We start from the raw sequence: 26,363 nt of genomic DNA on the forward strand, positions 1-26,363 counted from the left end.
GACATGGCTGATACTAAGCTTTATATTCCCAGCCTACATGAACCCTGAGAACAGAGACCAAAGGGGGACAGGGACAGTGGTGGACAAATGGACATCAAGAAAGGACAGAGAGCTGAGCTACTCTCCCACCTCCCAAAATGTGGAACGCAGAGAGCACACATGGCATTATATGCAAAACAATGCTGTTCTTCCATGTCAAACAGGAAAGAGGAATTAAATAAATCGTGCACGTTTCATATAGGAGGGTGTGTTGGTTATAGTATCCCATAGCAACCCAATTTCCAGGAATTTCCAGACCCACGCGTCCGAAACGGTTGAGAAATGACATGAGTTAACGTGTGGGGGTCTCTCTACTGTACCCTCTACTGTACTGTACTGTACTGGCACACCCGAAATCACCATATATACAGTTCATATTAGCGTGTGTGTGTGTGTTTGTGTTAGGTTGCGCACAGGTGGTGAAATACAACCATGCTGTTTTCGTGCTCAGACCCAGCCAGCCACCCACACACATAGCTCAGTAAGGGAGTACTCAAAAAAGCATAAAAAAGCAGAGGTTCTGCTCTGCCATCCAGGGAGTGTGTGTGCGCCGTTTCGCAGCGACTGGGCCAACAGTGCCGGAGATTAGCTGCTCACAGACAGATGGACTGACGGACGGCCAGCTGCTCACAGACAGACGGACGGACAGCTGGTCACAGACAGACGGACTGACGGACGGACAGCTGGTCACAGACAGACGTACTGACGGACGGACAGTGCAAAATATAGTCTCAGCCAGGCCTTCGGTCTGGCAGAGACAATTGTGACTATTTTAACAATGTTTCAATATCACCAATATAAATATCTTGCATGTAGAATTATGACATTTAGGACAGAGTTCCATGGTGTAATAAAAAATCTATTTGGGGGCCTGAGACCTGAAAACATTTACAAAAATGTCCCTGTCCTAGACTAAGACAAGGTTAGGGAACGCTTTTTATCTTTCTGAAGCTGTATTGCACAACTGTAACCTCAACTGTAATCTCAACTGTAAAACATTCAGGTGGCGGTGGCTCAGGGGTAGAGTGCCTGGATGGTAACCGTAACGTTGTCAGTTCAAACCCGGGCTCCCCCAGAGTTACTGCCGAAGTGTCCTTGAGCAAGACACTGAACCCCTAATTGCTCCCGATGTGCTAGTTGGTGCCTTGCATGGTTTCCGCTGCCATCGGTGTATGAATGTGTGTGTGAATGGGTGAATGTAATGCACAATCTCTGTAAAGCGCCTTGGATAAAGGTGCTATATAAATGCACCATTTACCATTTACCATTTTAGCTTGCTTCCCCTCAAAGTAGAGGTGTTATTTGACTCTTGTTGTCACCATTAACGATGGCGTTTCATTACATTTTACCGTCTTTAGGGTTAACAAGTATCCTAAATATTAGAGAAATATCACTGTTGGGCAGCATCTCCATATTTATTCATCTTAATTTGTCTCCAACACCAGGCCGAAGTTATGGCCGAGACTATGGTTACTTAGTACCCTGTCCGTCCGTCCATTTGTCCGTCTCTCTGCGACCAGCTAATCTAGCTCTGGCACTGTTGGCCAGATCAGATCAGATTTGCCTATTTTAACTCGCTAGCCTTAACGCTAATAATTTAGCATCCGAAATGGAACCCAAAACCGGACGTTCGTCAGACTAAAACGGATTCTGATCCGGTAGCTCCCAAGCACCACCTCTTTCGTCCACCACTCTGTGTGTTAAGCTTGCAAGTTTATACATCTACTTCCAGGTCCTAACCAGTTATTCTGCACAGAACAGAACAAAAAGAACAGCTTTTTTTTCTAACCTCCCTGTCCCTCTCCCAAAGATGATGAGTGTTTTTAGAGCAGAGAGGGAAACAATTATAGATATTGAAATTACATATTTAGCAAAATGCCAATTTTGCCACAATAATAGGCTTTTATATTTCCCCCCCTCAATACCATGTAAGATCCCACCTTTAGTTTGCCTAACTCAGAGGACTTGGTCTGAATTATCAGGGTCTATCAGAGTACAAATGCTCCAATTGAGCGCTGATTCGCTGAACGTACACATTGTGTACGTTGTGTGTTGATGTGTAACATCATAATGTACTATAGTAGAGCCATCTGTACGATAACAGAAGGGAAGGCTTGTTTAGCTGTTAGAGACATTATCAGAAGAGTCTTTGTCAAATGGATAACCGCCATGCTCACGGCTATTGAACCCCCATCCGTGCTTGGGAATACAGACACGACTCAAGTCTGGATTGACTGAATAAACTTTCCCACACTGTGCTACACACTGTTCGACAGTAAGAAAGTGTGTGTGTGTGTGTGTGTGTGTGTGTGTGTGTGTGTGTGTGTGTGTGTGTGTGTGTGTGTGTGTGTGTGTGTGTGTGTGTGTGTGTGTGTGTGTGTGTGTGTGTGTGTGTGTGTGTGTGTGTGTGTGTGTGTGTGTGTGCGCGTGCGTGCGTGCACACAGCGACTGACCCATTCATTCCCCTCTGAATTCCTAGCTGTAGCTGTAGCTATCAGCTCTGCTAGATCAACTACAACTCACAACAGAAACCCTGTGGGCTGTGGCATATCTTGTCTGGGATTTTGTGATATCGTGATAATGGCAAGTGGTGAAAATAGTTTCCCCATAGATAGATAGAAAAGATCACATCATCACAACACTAGATATTATTATTATGGTCACAATAACAATGTTGAGGTATTTAGTCAACGATATTGTGCGTATCGTCCAGCCCAAACCTAAAGGCAGGCCCGCAGAATGCTTCTGTCAGGACTGTAGGGATGGGGTTATTATACGCTGGCTCCATGTATTCACTTAACACAAACATTTGGGAGAACCATTATGCTCTAGTATAGGCCATGCTTTCTGCAGCCATTCAAACCAGCCTGATAATTGCACAGCTTCAAGTACCCTCTAGCCCAGGGGTTCCCAACCTTTCTATTACCACGGACCAGCTGACAGTTCATAAAACTGGGGGGGGGGTGTACCAATACACAGAAGACACTTGACTGGCCTCAAGTAGCCTAGCCTACCCACTGCTATATTATATATATATATATATATATATATATATATATATATATATATATATAGACAAATGCTATATTATTATATCACAACATAATGTTATATCACTGTCATTCATGATGATGCACGGTTATATATTCACGTTCGGGAAAACTTGGGATTCCCTTCTGGCATACCAGTGGCCCACGTACCAGCACTGATATCAGTGGTTGGGAATCTCTGCCCTATAGCCTATATAGAGAACATTAAAACACAGCAATGCAATGGACAGAAAAATGGCAAGATCTCTGCATTGTGCAAAAGAAGCTAAATGTGAGAGAATAAAGACTGCAAAGAAAAACACGTCGAAGTGTAGAAGAAAGTGCAAAGACTTGAATACACACTACGGGAATGAGTTTGATGAAGAACTGTTGATGTTGTTGTGCACTGCTCCGAGACGAACCACATTATAATGCTAACCGAATAAAACACAATTATTTATGTTGGCATGGCATATCTGTGCAGGACAGTTAAACGTTACCCACACTTTTGTGGATTGTTCATGTATCTTTAGAGAGAGAGAGAGAGAGAGAGAGAGAGAGAGAGAGAGAGAGAGAGAGAGAGAGAGAGAAGATGGGTACGAGAAAGTGAGAGACAGAGCTAAAGTGAGAGACAGACAGAGAAAAGTGTGTCAAGTCAGGGTCACTCAATGGGATGTCCCCCCCCAGGCATAATGTGTGGCATCATCCTCACACTGAGCTGCTCCGATTGGTCGAGAGAGAAAGACATCCTTCCTGATGCATAACAACACACCCACATACATGATGACCGTACACAATACGAAGAAAATATGACACACACACACACACACACACACACACACACACACACACACACACACACACAAACACAAACACGATCATTAAATATGGCTCACAAGCGGATCAAATGTCGTATCCAACAGTACGCCACATTGTGTCGCGGAAGCACAACACCAGCGGAGGAATTTGTGCCGGAGGGGGGGTGACTGTCATTTAGTCCATGGGTGACAACATGAGGGCCTCACAAAAACTACTGTTGTCCCATGATCCCCCATGCATGATGTCATAGCCCGCTTTCTACGCCAGCGACAATGAATGGCAGATGAATATTCATGAGGGAGGAATTGAAGCAGGGTATAAAACGTGGAGCTCGTTTGGATCACAGGGCCCAAACTGTGTGTGTTTAAATGACTATACCAGTGGTTCCCACAGTGGGGGTCCCCGGGGGGTCCCCGGGGGGTCCCCAGCTAAATGATACCCCGATGGGTCTGTAACTCTACAAATGGCTCCATTTGTACACTCTCAGAGTTAAATTAACATTGATTTTACAATATAAACTTGGGGTCCAAGTGACAGCAATGCCATTAAATGGGGGATCCGTAGACTAATTCACATCAAACTGGGGGTCCTTGAAATGAAATGGGTTGAGAATCACTGCTAGAGCCGTAAACATCTTCTCTGATGGGGGGTCCCTGGCATTATCTCTTCAAATGGGGGTCCACAGGCTAATTAGTGTCAATGTGGGGGTCCTTGACATGAAAAGGTTTGGGAACCACTGTACTATACTACATTGTACAAGCTCCCCTGTCACTGCAGGCTACTAGTGGACACAGCACAATCCTCAGTGTTGTTGATGTATCCATTTTCAGCTACTGTATGACAGCCTACAAATACCAAATAGACCCTTTTATGGTTATGACCATTACACAGTGGTGGAAAAAAAGGACTCAATTGTTTTACTTAAGTAAAAGTATAAATACTGCAATGGAGATGTACCAAGTCCAGTGGCGTGCACAGGTATTTTGAGGGGCCAGGTGCTCAAGTGAAAAAAAGGGCACCTTGTGCGGCGCGTGGAACCGCTGGCTGCCAATAGTGTGTGAGATTTATAGATTTTGGGCCATAAATAATGTACTAGCAGTGAATTGGTCGATGTCACCATATACTGTACAGTGTACAAAACAAAAATAAAAATTTACAAACTGTACAAAAAACAAACTTTCAAAAGGGCACATTGCTGTCCAGAGGGCCAAAGGGCTCGTGTTTATCTGTGCACGCCACTGACCAAGTCCCGCATACAAAGTGTATACTCAAGTAAAACGAATCAGCATCATAATAAGCTACTTAAAGTAGTAAAAGTACTCATATTGCAGAATGTCCCATTTCACAAGTTCAAAATGTGTACAAACTCTTTTGAAAATAGCCGATATACATTGCGACGCATTGCAGGCTTGTAGATCTGGTATTTTCAAATGGCCGTAGCCTATAGGGCTGACGTGGTTAGTGTATATGTGATTTCTAATCAAAATTATAATCTCCAAAGTGACTAAAGTTTTAATAAATAAATGCAGAGGAGTAAAAGTAAATCATTTGGCTCTGAGATGTAGTGTACAGTACAGTACAGTAAGTATAGAGTACTTAAGCAAATGTACTTCATGCAGGGTTACTTTTTCCAACACTGCCATTACATCAGCCCCCCCCCCCCCCCCCCCCCCCCCACTGTGAGGAACAGTTAGGTCGATACTGTATTGTAGTGTATAGTGGTTCCCAAACGTTTTCATGTCAAGGACCCCCAAATTTACACTAATCACTGAGACCCCAATTTATATTGTAAAATCAATGTTAATTCAACTCTGAGAGTGTACAAAATGGAACGTGTCCATTTGGTTCCATTTGTACACCATTTGGTTCCAAACGATATAATTTAGCTGCGGGGGCCCCCTGGAATATAGCCTCAAGGACACCTTGGGGCCCCCCGGACCCCACTTTGGGAACCACTGTAGTGTACTTTAGTCTCGATTTCGCCGTTGATTCTGTGACTATACATTTGTATACCGCGTCCGTGGCGACACAAAACGACTGACGTTAATGTGGTCACATTTCAGAGATGGCTAGCTACTACCATAGAGCATAGACACACTACACTGACTACAGTGACTGAAACGGAAGTAGGCGAACCTGCTGCCGTTTGTTGTGTTGTGGCCACCTCAGAAACCGGCTGTGTATACGCTACAATGTGTGCAATGATCATTTATTCTGCAATAAAAGCCTTTAGCACTTCCCTATACAGCCTACGTACAGGCTATTCGATAAGGGTTTCACTATAATTATGGCCAATAAAAACAAATTGTTGAAAAGGCGGACGAGGTTTGAGCCAGCTAAAATTGCACATTGCGTGGCCATGTTGGCCAGCATCGCCCCCGCCACCCCCTGCCCAGGTTTTGGATGAAAAAAGGACTGGATATCGACAATATCATTGTCTCTGTACAGCGAATGAATCATAATTCTCCATACGCGTCTTCTCACATGAAAGCAAGCAGCCACTTGCTACTCTCCTCTCTAGTCCTCACCCCACCCATCTGATCTCCCCTTCCGAGGCTACAGCTACAATGAAATGATGGTCAAATGGGCTAAACTAACGGGATTCCATTCATAGCCTATACGTTAGAAATGAGAATATAGACGCGGCGAAATGCGATTCGGATTGATATATATCAGTCTATATCTAACGGGTCATAAAAACAAAAGGCACACGTACGTTCCGAGTGTTTGAATTTACGTTAACAAAATAATTAAAGCGCTTATATTATTATATTGAATCATCTTACTCGTATATCGCTATTTATAAGGGCCTTGGAATAAACGCTCCGCGCGAGCTCATATGCGTGATTCGTATAGAGAAAGATAGGCACATTATTCTGTCTGGGGTTTTACAAAGAACCGGAGAGGAACACTGCACTGTGCAAAAGAGAAAACGCCAGAATTCACCGACACGGGGTCTCCAAACATATCGTCAACCAACCACCATCATCATCACCACCACCACCACCACCACCCCCATCATCATCATCATCATCATCATCATCATCGCTACACACACACAGACTGAGACGCACATCTCCGTTAGTACATTTTTTTTAAACCGTGCAACTCGTCCATTCGGCTGCGTTTTTTTCCACCTACCTGTAAATTAATTGCATGTCCGTCCGTCAAAATACGGGGCGGACAATGTCGCTAGTCTGCGACGATGATCCACTGCTTATTCCTGGGGGATTTCTCGCCTTTTTCCAGCCCCAGATAGATAGATAGATAGATGCTCTCGATCGTTTCGACCAGCGGCAGCAGTGCCTAGTATCCGCTATTCCACCACCACCCCACACACACACACCAAACACACGCACACACGCACACACACACACACACACACACACACACACACACACACACACACACACACACACACACACACACACACACACACACACACACACACACACACACACACACACACACACACACACACACACACACACACACACACACACACACACACACTCACACTCACACACACAAAGAGCAGAAAATGGCTGCAAGTGCATTTTCTTAAAGGGACAGTCACCATAGAGTGGAACCGGTGCTGATGGTGCCGATGGATGTAGACAGTAGTAGTGATCAGAGTTTTATTGTTATTGTTTCTATATGCTTAATTAAAAAAATATATCAGTAGCCCTACCACAGAAATACTCATAGCTGGTACAAAAGTACTGTGTTAAAATATTTAGGCTACTTTAGTAGGCTACAAAGTACACGAGTACAGCTGGCAGCCTACTGTAGGCAAAAGTATACTCAAATGTTTTACTTATTAAAGTAGTACTTGTTTTACTAGTGAAAGTATAAATACTGTAATGTAGATGTACTCTGTTACAAGTATAAGTCCCATAATAAAATTGACTCAATTAAAAGTACAAAGGTATCAGCATCAAAATGTACTTAAAGTAGCCTACTAAAAGTAAAATTACTCATGTTGCAGAAATGGCAGATTGTCCCATTTCAGAAGTTCAAAATGTACAAAATCATTTGAAAATAGCCAATCTACAAGCTCACAATGCATCACGTCGCGACACATTGTGAGCTTGTAGATCGGCTATTTTCAAATGCCCAAAATGTATAGGGTTGAAGTGGTTAATGTATATTTTCTAATAAAAATTCAAAAGTTTTCAAAGAATTGTAATGTAAAAGTAAAAGTAAAAAAAAAAAAAAAAAATGTAGTGAAGTAGAAGTAAAAGTATTGGAAATACTCAAGTAAAGTACAATTTATACCTCCAAATTGGCCTACAGTACTTGAGTAAATGTACTTAGTTACTTTCCACCACTGACTACCAAACAAGTAGACGGTAGGCTACTTTGATTCATTTTGCTTTCTTTTTTCCCTTTTTTTAAAGATTTGTTTTTGGCTTTTGTGCCTTTATTGATAGTTACAGTGAAAATGGACAGGGGTGCAGGGGAGAGGGGGAGCATCCGACATACCATTGGTTCGAAGGAGCATTGGTCCGACTCGGGATAGGGTTGGGGGTTAGGTTTAGGTGTGCACCGTGCCTGCACATCTGTGGCCAAGGTGCAAGACAAGACAAACAGAATACAGGAATATTAAAAAGAACAGTGGTGATGTGACGCTGAAAAAGCTCCTCGGGAAGTTTTACTGCATGTCCTGATGAAGGTCCAATAAGATCTTCACAGGAGGACTTCAGACAGAGGAGCTTTTCAGCATCACCAGAGGGAAATAAATTGTGTGTGTCACGTTTACACTGATTGCTGGCCGGACCGACCCGGATTGGTAACAGGTACGAAGCCTTTCCTGGCACTGAAACAAAGCTATCATTCAAAATGGGCTGCATACTTAGTTTAGACTAGTCATTGGTTAGACATGGGTTAAGGTTAGGTTTAGGTGTGCTCCATGGGAGGTTAGGTTTAGGGTGAGGGTTTGAGATAGGTTGTAGTTGTAGGACTAATGACTGGTCTAACCAATGACTAGTCTAAACCAAAAACTGTCTAAACTAAGTACTGCACCCTTGAAAATATCTTCACTAATAATAAGAGGTTGAGCAATTATCTATGCCTGGGCAATTAACCAAACAACAAAACCAATATTTAGAAGAAATAACCAACTTAATCTTGCTCACATATAGACTAATGAAATGATTAGTCTATATATAATATAATTTCTTTATATCAGCACAAAAATATAACCTACAGCGTACATACTAATATTTTGTTTTATAGTTGACAAAATCGATTAGTCTCATTAACCACTTCACCCTTTATTATACTTCGCTGTACAATGATGGCGTGCAAAATCATTGAAATTGTACCCATTTGTCAGCTTAATTGTTTTTATATAGTGTTCCAGTTCCAAGTTTGTCAGCTCATTTATTTGTGTCATCACTTACAATTCCACTTTCTGCCCATCCTGTCTGAGTTCTCTAATCCTGATTGAATGAAATTATACCCACCTGAAAATGCACTTTCTGCTTAAAACCCATTCTGACCTGAGATCAGATTCACACGAGGTTTCCCACTGGACACACACTGGTCTGATTAACCCATTCTGACCTGAGATCAGATTCTAAAAATGTCAGTCGTTCTTCGATTTTTCAAAAAATAGCAGACCTACAAGCTCGTATCGCGCCACTCGGTGGCGCGATATGAGCTTGTAGATCTGCTATTTTTCAATAGCTAAAGCATAACATGATGCCAACACCAAAATGGGTGCCCGGTCAGAATGGGTTGAGTTGGAGAGACATGGAGACCCCCGCTGTCAATGAACAAACACTAGTCTATAGCAATGAGTATTAGAGCTTGGCTGGAGAGACATGGAGACCCCCCTGTCAATGAACAAACACGTGTTTGTTCTATAGAGTCTAAAACAATGAGTATTAGAGCTATTTCAAACACATTTATCAAATGAAATCACTTACCCTACCTTTAAATAAACTTTAATTAAATGCAAAAAAATCTTCAGAAATAGGCAAAAACAAGTTCTACCAGATCAAATGTCCCAAAAATAAATGATATAATTAACAATGGGTCAACATACAGTATATAATTCAACAATGCATATTTAGTTGAGACTTAGCATTGAAAATGGCGCCCTCTAAAGGACAAAACCTAAAGCTACCACAGAGCTGTAAACAGAAAAAAAGGGGTTATAATAAAAACGGTTTGTGGAAATTAACAATACAATTCAATTGTTGCTTTATGAAATGAACATGTAGTTCTACAATACATACCTTTTTCAATAAAAAATGTCAACGAACAGAACATAAATCAATAAATAACATAGATAAACTATACAGTATATGTTTTCTTACATAATATGATAGGCAGGCACTGATATGGAAATTCTTGGCCGATACAGATATTTAAAACAAACAAAGTGGCAGGGAAACAAATACATCTTCCACACAAGAAATAAAATCTTCAGAATCTACAACTTGTACAGATAACCAACACACCAACATAGGTGCATCCCTAGTACAGTATATGACATTTGGTGTAAACTCTCACATTTACAGGTCTGAGAGGGAGGCCAGTTCATGCAGAAGGACGGCAAACGACGGGCGGTCTTCTGGTTTCTGAGAGTGAAGACAAGCAAGTCACCACTGTGTTGATTTTGACAGCAAATGTTGACTTTAATTTAGTCATAGCCTTTGGAATGAAACTTCATTTAGTTTTAAGTCACGTGTCAGAACCTGACATTCCATATGTTGATCCTTCCCCATCCATCCTTCCTCTTCGATGTCTCCCTTTTGACTGATACCTGTCCATTCAAACTCTAGAGTCTAGACGGGCCTGCCCCAAAGTTATTAGTGCAGCCACGCTGGGCAGCCTGCAAAAACTAGTGTTCTCAACATGCCTGAAAAGTAAGGCTGGGCCCTACCTGGTCCCTCATCAAACCCTTCCCTGTACACTCAAGAGAAAGTCCAGACTCCCCGCTTACCACCCTTCGATCTCCATATATGGAGCTGACCTGTTCTGACATTCCATATGTTGATCTGACCTCATCAAACCCTGTACACTCAGGTATTTGATTTGAATTAATGACTTATTCGTATGGCATGTGTATGCATGTGTCTATTACTGGTCTGTCTGTCTGTCTATTACTGGTCTATTACTGGTCTTTCTTACTGTCTGTCTGTCTGTCTGTCTGTCTGTCTGTCCGTCCGTCCGTTAGTCTAGTCTCTCACCTCCTTCCAGCACCTCTCCATGAGCAGGTGGACAGGCTCTGGTGCGGAGCGAGGCTTCAGCAACCTCAGGCCTGCGTTGAGTGACTCCACCACCTGGCCGTTGGAGCGGTGCTCGTAGGGCAGGTGTCCCTCGCTGTACACCTCCCACATGAACACACCTGCAGTGGCAGAAAAAGGCACTCAAATGTTTTCCTCAAGTAAAAGTATATATCAATACCGCAATGTAGAACTCCTCCGTCGCAAGTAAAAGTCTGGAATTCAAAATCTACTTGAGTAAAAGTATTGGTATCAAAATGTACTTATCCCACTCTGGACAAGAACCCCTTTGGTGTTTTAAGCATTTAAGCACTAATGTTTTCAAATAAATGTAGTTGAGTAAAAGTACAATATTTGCAAAAAGTACTGCAAATTGGAAATACTCAAGTAAAGTACAAATAAAATACCTAGAAACTTTACTTAAGTACAATACTTAAGTAAATGTACTTAGTTACATTCCACCACTGCTAAAAGAAAACATCAGAGCAAGTGATAATCAATTGATTGATTGATTGACAGTTATTAACATACCAAATGACCAGACATCGGACTTGCTGCTGAATCTGGAGTACTTGATGACCTCGGGAGATGACCACTTGACGGGGAATTTGGAGCCGTGGGAGCTGGTGTACTGGTCATCGAGAACGAATCTGAGCAAACATACACGACACACTATTGACGAGTCTGACGAGTCATAAAATATGAGCGTATGCAATAAGAACATGACAAATGCACTGATTTAAAACACACGATAGTGTGAGCGCACAAAGGATCATACACCAAAACACATTTGACAGCTGTCTATGCCCTACCGTGTCATGCCGAAATCACACACCTTGACCTCATTGTTCTTGGAAACCAGACAGTTCCTCGCCGCCTACGGAAGGAAGGGAAACACATGCAGTTTAACGAATGTTGACATAAAACAACAGTGCAGAACTGTAATGTAATAACAGATCTTTTTTAAATGACTGTTTCTTTATTTTTTCATCCAGGCAGTGTCAATTTCGTTGACCAAAAATATGACAAAATCGTCTATATAAGAACTCAATAAAAGACTAAAACTAAGACTAAATACAAATAAAAACAGTACAGTACAATAAATACAGTACTACTATAAAATACAGTTCAGTCAACTAAATAAACTGTGATTTTAAAATATTTCGGATTAATCAAAATATCACTTAAAGGACCACTTCACCACATTTCAACCTATCTTCATATAATTGGTCCTCAGTAATGGTTATGATAAAATAGCACAATTTTATATTTCCTACTCAGTCTGTGTCCCATAGGTGGGCTGTGGGCAGTTCAGAAACCCGTCCACCAGTGAGATCAACAATTTTTTAAACAAGATTCAAAATATATACCGGCATATTAGATTATTATTTTTTTCAAAAGACTACAACAACAACAACAAAAATCTAAATTTGCTTATCAAAATGAACACCGATACCAGGTCTCTGTGGATGAATCCGTTTCTCTCCAGGTATGCCATCCCTTCACTGACGTCCAGACACATCCCCAACATGGAGACTTGAGACAAGTGGCCCCTCTTGTCACGGAGGAAGTCCGACAGGCAGCCGTTGTCCATGAACTCAAAGAGCAGACACATGGGGCAGTGTTGTGTGCACACGCCATACAGCTGCACCAGCTTACAGTGGGACAAGCTCCTGTTCTCACACACACACACACACACACACACACACACACACACACACACACACATTTCGATTTCTTTATTTGAATCCACAAATTACAATTAATTTTACAAGGAAACAAATATAACGGGGTTGACAGTTCATGTTCACTTAGGGATACACATGGCACCTCCTTCTCCACACAGACAAACTGCCTATAACAGACGAGACAGAACAGTATTTGGCAAGTTGTTTGGCTTTGCTTTTTGTCATGCCAGCTATTCTTAGGCCACTCATGGTCAGTTTATGCACATGGCCCAGGCTTCCGAATATCAGTATGGCAAATCTACAGCGATACCCCAAGTTTGTTATACTTCCAAGTAATGGTTGATACTTAGAATATTTATCTTGGAATGCCTGGTCCATGTACAAATCAAAGACACAGCCCACCTCCAGAATCAGGACCTCCTTGTGTCTGGTGTCAACAAAGACAACATCAGGTGTATTGGGGATGTTAGCAAAGACATCGCATGCACAGCTAAACCAATCTGGTAACACTCTTGAATGTTTATACATTGCTGCACTAGATGGCACATACTTTCGAACTGCATCAGACACTAGGTCAACAATCCGGTCGTGGCGAGCAATATATAAGTTTTTGTATGCACTACATCCATTTGTTATGTGTGCGATGGATTCTAGGTGTTGTTCAGAATCATGATGGTTTATACAGAGTTATACACACACACACACACACACACACACACACACACACACACACACACACACGCAATATAAGCTGAGGCCTGGGCTTTCACTTTGAGGAGCAAAATATGAACTGGACCTCCTTTACAGTCAAAACTTACATCATGACCCGTGCCTCCTCTATGAACTCCTCCTCCGACATGGCTCCCGCTTTCACCATCTTCACGGCCACCTTCCTGTCGAGCCATCTCCCCTCCAACACCAGGCCAAACTGCCCACTGCCCACCTCCTGCCCCAAGCTCAGCTCCGTGGGGCTCACCTCCCACCTCTCTGACATGATACCTGAGCAGAAGCACTCAGGTTGTTTCACTTGAAGAAAAAGTACTCTGTTACAAGTAAAAACGACCTGTAGGCCCGTAAGGCCCGTATTCATTCATCTTCATCTTACTATCGGCATCAAATAAGCAAAATCTTTTAAAATGAAATTTTTATTTAATTCTTAAAGCTGATCCACAAGTTCACAATGTACCGGATTTACACCGCCGGTGAGCAATATGCTGTTGAACTGCATTACCCACGATGCATGATCACAGTCACAAAACAGAGACAAGCGCTTCTTTCACCTGACAAATATCACTATGTGATAATTTCTTGTTTTTTTTTTAAAACATCATTTTCGCCAATAATAACATTCCCGAAAGTATCAGACGGTAAATAACATTGGGTAGCCTATACCTAAATATCAATAGTAGCTTTTGGTGTGTAGCAGCTTGACCTCTGACCTCTGTGTGTAGAGCTGCCTCTCAGCCAACCTCTGTCTTGGGAGATGGGATGACGCAAGCGTGTGATCAGACCTAAAGGTGTGAATGCACAGACACATGACAAAGCACACAACCATTATTTTGTTTTACTTAAATTTATCCCACGATTTTGTAACCCATTTTTCACCCCTGTGTCAATTATCTAATGTGATCCTGGGCTCTACACACCCTCCACCAACCTAGTCCCCATATATGGGGGACAAGGGGAGAGCAACGGACTTGAACTCATGCTTCCTTCATGCCTGAGTGTCCAAGTTGCTCCTTTACACCTGACAGGGGGGAGTTTCCCCGGTTGGACGTAGCGCGTGGAAGGAACACGTTATTCCAACCAGTTCCTTTCCCCTCCATCAGGCGCCCCGGCTGGCCAGGGGGAGGCAGTTTAGTGACCAGGATTACTGCATGTTTTTTGTGAGGGTACCTACCCTAGGGGACACGGGGAGAACATGCAAACTCCACACAGAAAGGCCCTTTCGCCAACCCCGCCTCGGGTATGGGCACTGATGACGCGGAGGAGGAAACATGCCGCCAGCACCCACAGCGCACCCACAGCACACAACCATTTAAAGTTACAATCTCAATGAAACTAATTCTAATGATTGAAACATTATTCTAACCAAACTTAATAGCAGAACATGTTAAAAAAAGTGCCCTTCCGGGCACAGGTCTCCACCAGGTTATCCACAGATCCGTGCAGTTAGAGGTAAAAACACTTTTGGGCCAGTTATAGCGCCACCTTGAGGCTGAGTTGAAATTGTTCATGTGGCATTTCGTCCTGGGCCTAGTGGGAATGTGGGTGCACAATTTCACGGAAATCACGCGATGTGTTCATGATTTGCAGCATTTTGTTTGAAACTGAGCACTCCTGTGAACTTTGGAAGCCAATCTTAACCAATCAGGATGGAGTCTGATAAATCTGAAAGACCCGTTTCGTTGAATGGCTCTAGAGAGACTGTGTACCAATTTGCGTGATGTTTGGACAAAATCTGTAGGTGTACTGTGCAAAAACTTGTTTTGCACAAAGCGGCCTCCTGGTGGCGCTATAACAGGCCGTTCTGGAAAGTTTGGGGCAGAGGTTCATGGTTGGCATCCAGGGAGTGTGTGTGCAAAATTTGGCATCGACCGGGTTAACGGTGGCTGAGATTAGCTGTTCACGGACGGACGGACGGACGGACGGACACACGGACGGACGGACGGAGTGCAAAACATACTCTCCCCATGCCTTCGGCTGGTGGAGACAATAAAATATAAATAGCACATATTATGCAGTGATTTGGAGGTGCAGGTCTCCCGCAGCAAAGGTCATCGCCAACGCTGGGGGAATTCGAACCCGCGACACGCTATAGGTGTCCGGACCACTACACCACTGGCCCCGGGGCGAAATTATGTTTTTAAGTAGCCCTGCCTCAAGCTCATTAACAACGATTTAAAAATGAGTCTGACCTGTTGCTAACAGTAAGAACGGTTCACCCATTTAGGAGGATTGAGGCCGATTCTAAAAAAACGCCTTCTAAATCCTGCCCTATGTTTTCTGGAAAAACTTCAATTATTTATTCAAAAATTACAAAAATGTTATGCTGCTATACTATAACCCCAAAAGGGGTTCCCGTCCTGAATGGGTTAAGAATCGTATATTTTGATGAGCATTCGATTGAGCATTCTTCATTATACTCTGACCCAGCATTATTATTGTTCTTATATTCTTATTCCAATTCATGATCTGTCGTACAAAATAGTAGATCTACATTATTGTATACTGTACATGTCACAGATGTAACACGTTGTGAGCTTTTGTAGATCGGCAATTTTAGTATGAATCGCGTTTTAGCTTGTGAGATTTCACAAAATACTGAAGGTTTTTCATCGTGCTTGGGGGGATATGGATGAATGAATAGAATGTCTAAGCTCTGGTTGTGTGTTGATGATGCATAATGGTGTTAAGTTTCATTAGGTCGGTCAGCTCAGTTACCTGCAGCATTATGTTGGTGGTAACGGATGAGCTCAGGAATGGTAGGAAACAGGTACTTCTCCGCCAAGTAAAACTTAGAATCCTCTGTCTTTATTTGATAATGCTTCACTCTTGGATTCTTCTCTCCGTTAGACCTGAAGTTGGACAACAGATGCTTTCATTAGTGCGGCATTTGGGATTGATTGTTTGATTGATTGAAGTATTTATTAACAGTTTGTAGAATTACAATTTCAAGCACAACTCAATACAAAAACTGTTAACTGTGAGTGGACGACCTTCACGACCCAATAAAGCATTACACTGGGTCCACCTTGTTCAATTCATCAAAACATTTAGAGACGTACAAATATACACTAAGATATGTACCAAATTATACCAAAGAACAGAACAGGAATTCATCATGAGGGGAAAAGGGGGTGGGTGGGAATTCAGATTTTACAGGGGCCAGTTTCGAATTGCAGCCGGCCATAGGTGCCCTTTGAGAGCGGTTTTGAAGGAGTCAAGGGATTTGCATGTCTGTCATGACTGCAAATCTAAGTAAAACTAAGTAAAGTAAAGTAAGTAAAGTCATGACTGTTGGTAGGGCGTTCCACATTTTGGTGGCATAGGAGCGAAAATAACTTAGTCCCTTGTTTGTGCCGAATCAGTGTTGCGTTCACCTCCACCATCTGTTCTCTCCCCTCCAGGTAGGATCGCATCCAGCTCACTGATGTGCTATCAAAACCAATTGCTTTTAGCTTGTTAACCAGTATGGAGTGGTTCACGGTGTCAATAGCCTTTTGGAGGTAACCATGCCGCAGTATTTGCCAGCATCCACCTTGTGTTTGATGTGGCCACTCAAATAGAGGAGGCATGTGTCAGTGGAGTGGGATGTTCTGAAGCCGGATTGAAATTCATATAAGTCGCAATTTGTCGCTATATGTTTCAACCTAGACATCTACAACATAGACAATTTTTTCCATCACTTTCGAGATGGAGCTAAGAATAGAAATAGGGCGGTAGCAGGGCCAAATTACCCATTGGGCCTGTGGGGGCGTGGCCCAGGGGCCCTTGGCTCTCAGGGGCCCTTAGGGGAAATTGGACCGCTCTGTACTGGGTTTGAGGCCCTGAAAAGGGCTCCTGGAGACCTTCATTGGCCATTGATTTTGTTAAATTTAGGTTAGAAAAATGATAAAAACATGAAAATTCGATTCCAATTCTATGGGAGTCCCAGAAAATGTACCGGCCCTCATGGGGGTTAATCCGTCCCTGGGCGGTAGTTGCCGGGGTCTAATTTGCTCCCTTTCTTGTGCAGGGGGATTACTTTGTCCAGTTTGAAATCTTGGGGGACCTGTCCCTGTTTATTATGTGGGTGATAATTGGAGCTATAGAGATGGCAGAGTCTCTGAGGAATTTGGAGGGAATATTGTCATGGCCAGTCGCCTTGTGGGGTTGAAGGGGCACTCAGTTTTTTAAGAACCTCTGCAGTTGTTACCGTTTAGCTTAAATCATCTTTACAAACACCTAGGTTTTTGTAGAAGGCTTTCATGTGCTCTACACAGTGGGAGGGAAGTTTGTTAAGCGTTGTTGCAACGTTTGTAAAGAAGATGTTTAAGTAGTTGGCTACATCAAGCTTGTCAGTGATGAGGGTGTCGTTCGATTTGATGTTAATAATTCATTAAACGTTTTTTTGGGAATGTTTTTTGAAAATCTTTTGAAGGGTAATAATAATAATTATTATTATAATTAAAAACCAAATGTATGAAACAAAACTAAGGGGACCCATGTGTCTGCGACCCACAAATGTGTCCCGAGTCCACTGTTTGGGAAACAGTGTACAGTGTACACTGTGTACTGTAGAGAGACAGGAAACAGACAGAGAGGAGGGGAGACGTGTGGTTAGTTATAGGCCCTTCTTAATGCACAGGCTTTATGGCCCACTTTTTTCAAAGTGGGCCATATTCGAAAATATTAAAACACCCAAAAGGGCCAACTACATAATGTACCTTTGGATTTAAACAATTCTATTTAACTATCATCATCAATATTTAATATCAGTGATCTTTTGTCAGGTGTGTGCTATGAACAAAAAGTGTATCTCAGTCTTTTTTTCAGCCTTATGTCACATACCAAATGTAATCAAGCAAGCAACGTAAAAGAAAAAAAGGAAAAAAGAGAGAAAGAAACACACTGACAAATTATACTCTGGGAAATGCCCAGGTTAAAAAACATGAATGTAAAAATGTCCCATACTGTTGGTAGGCTACATACAAATAGCCTACCTGCACGCCTCCACTTACCATGACATGCCCAAAATAGCGATGCCTGCCAGATTTAAAATTATTACAATATCTTTCCAGGTTATATCATTTTCCTCTGCAAAATTTGGCAGATGAGTAATGAAAAGTAAATTAAATGTATACATTAAATTCTTGTAAAGTTGTATATCCATCTGACCACTTAACATGGCAGTCGCGTTAAGGGGTCAGGTGGGCTGCAAAAGCTTTGGAGATTTTCAAGTGGGCCCTGATCCAGCAAAGGTTGGGAACCACTGCTCTACCTTTGTAATAACGACGTGTGTTTATTGCAGATAGTGCATGCACATCCTATTCAGTGTCCACGTGCTGGACAAACGGCAGATCAACAATAAATAAATAAAATCACCACAATGGTTCTTAGCTCCATTTGTTTAATAGTGTTTGTGCAACGTTTCGATCAACACATCTTCATCAGGAATTTCATTCTTCTTCTCGATGAAGATCTTTTCATCGAGACGTTGAACGAACATCAAAATAAACAAAACAAGTGGAGCTAAGAACCAGTGTGAGGTTCTCAACGTGCATTATTTGTTTTATGATATCGTGAACACTAGAGCGCACATGCTTTCACTATCTGTTCAGTTAAACAGTTGCACTGTTTGTCATACAAAAACTCCATTTCTCCTGCTGCAGCTTTCTTCTGTCCTGGCAGCTGAACCCCACAACTGACACTAAATGAATTAGTCTTAAGGTCTATTAACTCTATTTTATACTTCATTGTCCAACAGTGTGTCACACAAACAAAAACTATAAGATCTACAATCACAATGTGTCACATCAACACATGATGTATAGATAGGCTATTTTTGAAATGTGAACTGGAACGGGCACTGAGAGGAATTAAAGTGACAGATCTACCCAAACCAAGAAGATGTGTCACTTCCGGTATTCTCTTAGCCCTAAACCACTCTTACAGCAAATATCACTTCACGCAATAGCTGGGAACTCTGTGCCTGATGTAGTTTAGTGTGATCGGCATAGGACCCAAATGGAAACAAGAGCGCAAGGACTTTTCTTTGGTGCTGTCCCTTTTGGACTAAGTGTTTGACTGTTTACATTCTGTCCAATAATAAACGATTCAATCAATCAATCAATCAATCAATCAATCAATCAATCAATCAATCAATACACGATGGAAGCAGAATTACCCCGGTGCCTTGGTGAAAACAGACACGGTGTAGACTCCTGCTTGCCTGGAATCACGTACCATGAATGCACCCTCCTTTGCCTAGGAACACAGTATGGAGTCATTGAAAACAATCACCAAGATTACTGTTAATCTAAATGTTGCATATGATTTAATGACATTTCATCACTGCACCTTCTAGCAGCACTGTGTTGGTCAGATCTGGAAAGTAACTGAGTTACTATACATGATTACACAAGTACTGTACTTTAAGTATAATTTTGAGCCGGTAGGCCTATATATTGTTTTACTTTACTTGAATATTTACATGACATCATATTGACATCACATTACATTGATTTGCATGGTTCTTCTACATCTCAGAGGCGAATATTGTACTTTTTTATTCAGCTACAATTATCGGACAACTTTATTCACTAGTTACTTTCCTGTCTGAACCAAGCCCTGTTTTATACATTGGTTATTTAAAAATAGCAGATCTACAAGCATTACTAGCATTACTATTTTAAGTATAAAATATGGCTTAAGTGGTTAATGTATTGTAATACTTTTAAGTCTGCAAAGTAATTAGTAATGCAAGTTTTCAAATAATTGTAGATCTGCAACTTTTTGAAAAGCAGTACTTTTACTTTTGGTCCTTGTGACGCCATTACTTTTGTACTTTTCCTCAAGTAGCATTTTGAATATAGGCCTTTTAAAAGTATACTGTATCTTTGTTTTTTTATTATTATTATTTTGGTATTGCTACTGACTGACTGACTCTTATAAAATCTTCTCCCAAAACTGGTGTCTTGATTCAGCAAACTGGAAAGGGGTTACTGCAGGTTAGGCTTAGGGTTTTACCTTTTGCATACAGCATGACACATTTATGACAGGAAATCCTGAATTGTAGCGCAAACTGTGGCTTTGAGATAGACATCTGTTCTTTCCCACAAATGCTCATGTATGCATGTCTGCATTCATCTTGCAATGTTGCTCTGGTCCATAGCCCTAATGCCCTTTGCTGCTGTTGCATTAAGGCTCTGCCACTCTTTGCTTCATGCCCTCGCATTAAATGCATACTAGCCTCTCCTCTGTAGCCTACTTTCCTTAGTGGATGCACTTTGAACCCCCCACCACACGTAAAAAATGCACTTTTTGGCCAGAAAGGGATTGTTTTTCCACCGGAAAGAAATACTTTTAGTTATTGCCAAGAGAAAATCTCATAGACAAGAACTTTCCTTCCGGTAAAAAAATGTCTTTCTGGCAAAAAAAGTGCATTTTATACGTGTGGTGGGGGGCTCAGAGTGCGTCCACTAAGGAAAGTAGGCTTTCTAATTACACAAGCCACCTTTGTATTGGTGAGTAGGTAAAACGTTATATTTACGCTACAGAGGAGAGGCTGGTCTGCATTTATGCGAGCGTAGGAAAGCTGTCAAATAACTGTGTACAATAGGCTACCTCTGATGTAGAGGATTAGAAGTATACAGGAAATGGAAGTACTGAAGTAAAGTAACGGTACCTCCAAATGAAGTACACAGTACTGACTTACTTTATACCACTGTCAAACTTTGCTATTACGCAATCCTATCAAACATTGATGCAGCTACTACTGTTGATGAATTGAATGCATAGAACCACAGTGGAAAGTCCCCATGCAGGACTTTTTGTGTTATCCTATTAGAGAGTTAGTTTCACTGTAGGCCTACGTCCTGCTGTTTAAAATTTGGACTATAAATAAACGATTCAATCAGTCAACCAGCTCAGTGGCCTTGTGGTTAGAGTGTCTGCCCTGAGTCTGGGAGGTCGGGGGTTCGATCCCCAGCCGGATCATACCAAAGACTATAAAAATGGGACCCGTCTCTCTGCGTGGCACTCAGCATCAAGGGATGGACTGATGTTAAGTCCCTGCCACATACTACAATCATGTCCAGGGGGTGTACTTGCACATCAAGCTGCCTCACCCTACCGAAACAGGAGATAGGCTACTGCCATATGGGCCTCATGGCTCAGCAACGCTTACAATCAATCAGAACTTTACGTTTTCACTGCTGTTGTTGTTGCTGTTATTAATGTGTTGTTATTCCTATTAATTAGTAAGGTGGACACAAAACTCCTGACATGGAATTATCTTACCTCTCTCATCAACAGTACTTCTGCTTCACCTCTGCATATGTCTTTGTTGTACCATCTGTGGAAAGGCAAAAATAACTACAGTAAAATAGAGTACAACTCAACAGACGAGATACATTTGGAGTCGATTCACCTTGGAGCTCGACCAGTAGGCATACAAGGGAACATAAATTAAATACAAACAAAGAAGTAGCTAGCACACAATGTCCTTTTCACATGGTTTATTTACCTCTCATGGACACGTTTCTACCTGATAGGCCTTCCTCAGCGTTGTGACACATGTGCTGGCTACTTCTTTATTTCTATTTCATTATTATTTTGAGTCCTGCCCTGCACCAAAAGGCTTTCATCTAAACTGTGTGTGTGTGTGTGTGTGTGTGCAGGCCTTCTGCTTTTGCAGATATTTTCTCTCAACATGAATTAAATGAGACTCACTCAAATCTGTCAAAGTTGGTGTCAGATTTTTCAGCCACATATGTGCTGGGTACAAAGCCGACATACCTGATGAGAGACAGGAGAAAGCATTCACAACAAACATCTGTTGATGAGTCTGCATGCAGACTTAAAAGTAATTTCTAAGTAAAAAATAATAATAAGGTGCTGATACTGACAACACAGATCTCAGAAACACTTGATTATTTAGGAAGTAGGAACTACCAACTGAATAAATTAACATACAGGGCTCAAACATACAGCAATTCAACAAATGTAGTATGTCTATATCTTCCTTGTGTGTCATTGACAATAAAAGCAGAGCTGAAGTAGCTACTATGCAGATACAGTATGATTGTGATATACCCCATGTTGTCCTGTACGGTCCACCATTCAGCATTGGATGTGTCTGTCAGAATATACTCCTGGTCCTTGTGAAGTGGCAGGTCATTGTCTCCAGTAGGCGTGTAGTCACGCAGAGCCACCACCACCCTCTGTCCTGGATCGTGTATATCCACCTCCTAGTAGACCACAGGATTGATTTATCTTTTAGTAAACGTTTATGTCCTTTTAACACATTCAGTCTATACCTGGAGACGGTTCTGGAGAACTGCTCATACGATTGACTTCACACCAGTTGTGGAAAGCAACTTTAAGTACATTTACTTATGTACTGTACCTAAGCACAATTTTGACTTTTTGAGGTACTTTTACTTTTTCCCATTTCTATTTCTATTTCCATTTTTTGGTGCTTTTACTTCTACTCTGCTGCATCTCAAAGGCAAATATTGCACTTTTAACTCCACTTACATTTATTTGAAAACTTACTTACTTTTCATTATTATTACAAAACATACATAACCATTTCAGCACTATACATTTACGCCTATTTGAAAATAGCCGATCTAATAGATCTGCTATTTTCACATGATTCTTTTTATACGTTTGAAAACTTTAAATGGGACATTCTGCACAATGAGCAATTTTACTTTTAGTAAAGTAAATTTTGATACCAATACTTTTGATACCTGACTTTTACTTTTACTAACAGAGTAGGTCTACATTCCAGTATTGATACTTTTGCAGTAAGTAAAACAAGTACTTTTTCCACCACTATCGCCAATTGTGAGTCGATCAGATGAATGGTTCTGGACATATATGAGTTCACATACACACACATGCAGCACACACACACACATGCAGCACACACACACACACATGCAGCACACACACACACACACACACACACACACACACACGCACACGCACACGCACACGCACACACACACGCACACACACACACACACACACACACACACACTCCTAGAATGTATAGATAGGCTGCTAACACTTTAAGTGCATGCATGATATTTCTAAACGTGAATTTTATAAATACATCGTTTGACTGTCTGGTTGATTGAGTAGTAGATCTACCTATAAGGAATGTAAATAGTAAATAGTAGCAGCAGCAGCATGCGTGGCATTCACAACACACAGCAACGTACAGAAGACTGCAGTCAGTGTCTAACATTTCAACACATCACATTTCAATCAAAGTATTTACCTGTGGTTCTGGTGTCTGGGGGAGAGGTCCTTTAGAGGCTGTGTAGAGTGATGGGGAGGGGGGTAAAATCAAATTAAAGAACTATCGCGCATGATGTATGGCATTGATTTCATCCTTTACTATTGGCACATAGGAATGTTTTGGCACACTACTGAATTGTATGGGGTACGCATTTGTTCCGCTATGCTATCAGAGGCCAATGTGTTCCTTTCCTATTGAATTTGACAGTCGGAAGACATTTCTATATTGTACTATTTCAATGAAAGATACAAACCATATCCCATAGGGTCATATTCATTACAGCCTGAAGCCAACTTCTCTGTTTGGTGACAGCACTTCCACCTGCCATCCATCCAGAAGTTTGCGTGGTATTTCACAACAAGGTTGTTAAACTTTGTCTCTGTGTAGCAGGGACGGAAATGAACATTGTTGTATGGATACATGAATATGAAACACATATACGCAACTACTTTTGTACTTTTATAATTAAAGCAACAAGTACTTTATACCCTCTTTGAGAGCTTTGACCCATCTCTGACGGCAGTCATTGTCTGGTGCAAAAATATACAGGTAGTGGTTGTCATGAAAGACCTGTGGAGACATTTGCGAAATTATACTTTTATATTCTGTGTTATAGTGTTTCCCCAATACAAAGAAAAAATTGTATGCTGCGTTCACACGGGTAGATGCAAAGCTACAGTCTACCATTCATTGTCAATGGAAGCCAGCGACGGGAAGATGCAAAGATGCATCCGGTATTTGTAACAGCAGCTACAAATACGGTACACTGTGTCGGCGTGTGTCGCTTTGCATCTGACCTTGTGAACGCATTACAGAAGCCATATTAGTCATCATAGCCTGCGTCAAAGACTGAAAGTCATTAGTCAGATTAGTATTAGATTATGAGTATTAATTCATTCTTGATTTTTAGAGTTGTGTAATTATTCATTTGTGCGTAAATTGTGAATATGTTATCTCACCTGGAAAGGGTACTTGTAGCTGCATGGTATGGGATCATCACTACACACAATTTCCACACATTTAATTCTGGACAATGCAATACAACCTTTAAGTGTGGGTTTTTTCTAGGAGAGGGGAAATAAAAAACAAAATATATATGTTGCACATTTCCAAATGTTTTCCTTATATTATCTGTACAACTCTTTAATGTGAGCATATTATGTTTGCTGCTGTAGGCTGGACTGTTTTTATGGTTTTCTTGTTTCCTTTCCTTTATTTTTTAATCTCATTTATTGTGTATTTTGTCATTTGATGTGGACGTTGAGTCAAATCGAATTGAATGTAGTCACGCTTGTATGGATAGCTGGGGAAGTCCATCCAATAAGTTAAAAAACAACCCGTTTCCTCTCAATTCAAGGCTCAACTATGAATTATTGAAATGATTTGTCCTACCATGAGACAAACATGATAAATCCAAATAGTATGAAAAAGTTCCACCATTGTAGCAATGCCGTGAGGTCTGTGTGAAGCACATTGAATTGTATCGTTGTTGAAATGTGCTATACAAATAAAACTGCAGTGGTTCTCAAAGTGGGGGTCCAGGTTGTCCTTGAGGGGCTTCCAGGAGGGTCTCTCTAATCTAAATTATTTATTCCCACATCAAAATGAGTTACCACTTTATTACCATTTTATACTTTTTTTATACACACAGGCAGATACAGAGATCTCCATGTGGGACACAGACAGACAGTTAAAACGGGTATTAGTCGGTTCCCAAGTTGCATCGTTCTCAAGTAGGCCGGTGACCGACGGGCATGTACAGGTCTAGTATCAATAAACCACTGGTCTATAGACTCACCCCGGGGCGGCGTTCTGAATACTTTAGATCTTGGGTGTCCAAGACAAAAAATCTCTCCTTATAGTTGCATGGCGATGTCCGTCTCTTCTGCTGTGATTTCTTTATCATTGTTCCTTTCAAGATGACCCTGGGGAACATGGTAAAAATCTGCAGTACCTGCAACACATTGGGGAAACTGCCCGGAGACACAGAGCACAGAGAGCACCTTGTGAGAGTGAGAGAGAAAAGAAATAACGGGTGCGGGTTAGTGATGATGTCACAAGAGTTTCCGGCTTGAAGTTGATACGAGAGGAAAACCACATCCTTGTGATGGTGCACGCACACGCACGCACACGCACGCACGCACGCACGCACGCACACACACACACACACACACACGCACACGCACACGCACACGCACACGCACGCACGCACGCACGCACGCACGCACGCACACACACACACACACACACACACACACACACACACTCTGGTCGGGTCTATATTTCTTTCTTTTTTGTGTTATTTCCATTTTGTTTGTTTGTTTTTAAATGGTGACTTAATTCAATCAGTAGAGCTGTTGCTTCTGTTGAGCTTTCTATTCACTTTAATTCATGATGAAAGAAAAGCACCCTCTCTCTCAAGAAATACGCTGCAAGTGTAGTATTTCAAACTAAATTCTCAATCTGTTGCTTTTATTGTATTCAACAAACCTGATGTATAGGGCACAATAATCTCATTGTAATCGTGATCACA

At 41.6% G+C, this 26,363-nt stretch overlaps 2 protein-coding genes across 3 annotated transcripts in view; both read right to left on the bottom strand.

Annotated features, from left to right (window-relative positions):
- cyfip2 (cytoplasmic FMR1 interacting protein 2) overlaps positions 1 to 7,151 on the bottom strand; it is a 53,152-nt gene extending 46,001 nt beyond the window's left edge. For both annotated transcript variants that reach the window (XM_083785292.1, XM_083785291.1), the window contains exon 1: positions 7,029 to 7,151. The gene's annotated coding sequence lies outside the window, so the exon portion shown is untranslated. The remainder of the gene's footprint in view (positions 1 to 7,028) is intronic.
- A 2,829-nt stretch (positions 7,152 to 9,980) lies between these two features.
- On the bottom strand, positions 9,981 to 25,791 carry itk (IL2 inducible T cell kinase). The gene is made up of 17 exons (XM_083786242.1): positions 25,629 to 25,791; positions 24,790 to 24,894; positions 24,319 to 24,400; positions 24,084 to 24,209; positions 23,810 to 23,847; positions 22,612 to 22,766; positions 22,249 to 22,314; positions 21,817 to 21,871; positions 19,703 to 19,782; positions 16,258 to 16,391; positions 14,253 to 14,324; positions 13,632 to 13,812; positions 12,582 to 12,798; positions 11,938 to 12,002; positions 11,657 to 11,775; positions 11,090 to 11,247; positions 9,981 to 10,477 (listed from the first exon to the last, which is right to left on the bottom strand). Exons 1-17 carry the CDS (start codon positions 25,764 to 25,766, stop codon positions 10,412 to 10,414), a joined length of 1,857 nt encoding a protein of 618 aa, XP_083642368.1. The 5' UTR covers positions 25,767 to 25,791; the 3' UTR covers positions 9,981 to 10,411.
- Between the last annotated feature and the right edge of the window lie 572 nt (positions 25,792 to 26,363).

This window comes from Protomyctophum parallelum (assembly GCF_964188405.1).
Source record: "Protomyctophum parallelum genome assembly, chromosome: 16".
Taxonomy (NCBI): domain Eukaryota; kingdom Metazoa; phylum Chordata; class Actinopteri; order Myctophiformes; family Myctophidae; genus Protomyctophum; species Protomyctophum parallelum.

Coding starts and splice junctions, on each gene's coding strand:
- itk (XM_083786242.1), bottom strand. CDS start 25,766: ATGTTCCCCAGGGTCATCTTGAAAGGAACAATGATAAAGAAATCACAG. Junction 24,210..24,318: donor GGTCAAAGCTCTCAAAGAGG/GTATAAAGTACT, acceptor CCTGCTACACAG/AGACAAAGTTTAACAACCTT. Junction 13,813..14,252: donor AGGCAGCTCTACACACAGAG/GTCAGAGGTCAA, acceptor GCTTCTGCTCAG/GTATCATGTCAGAGAGGTGG.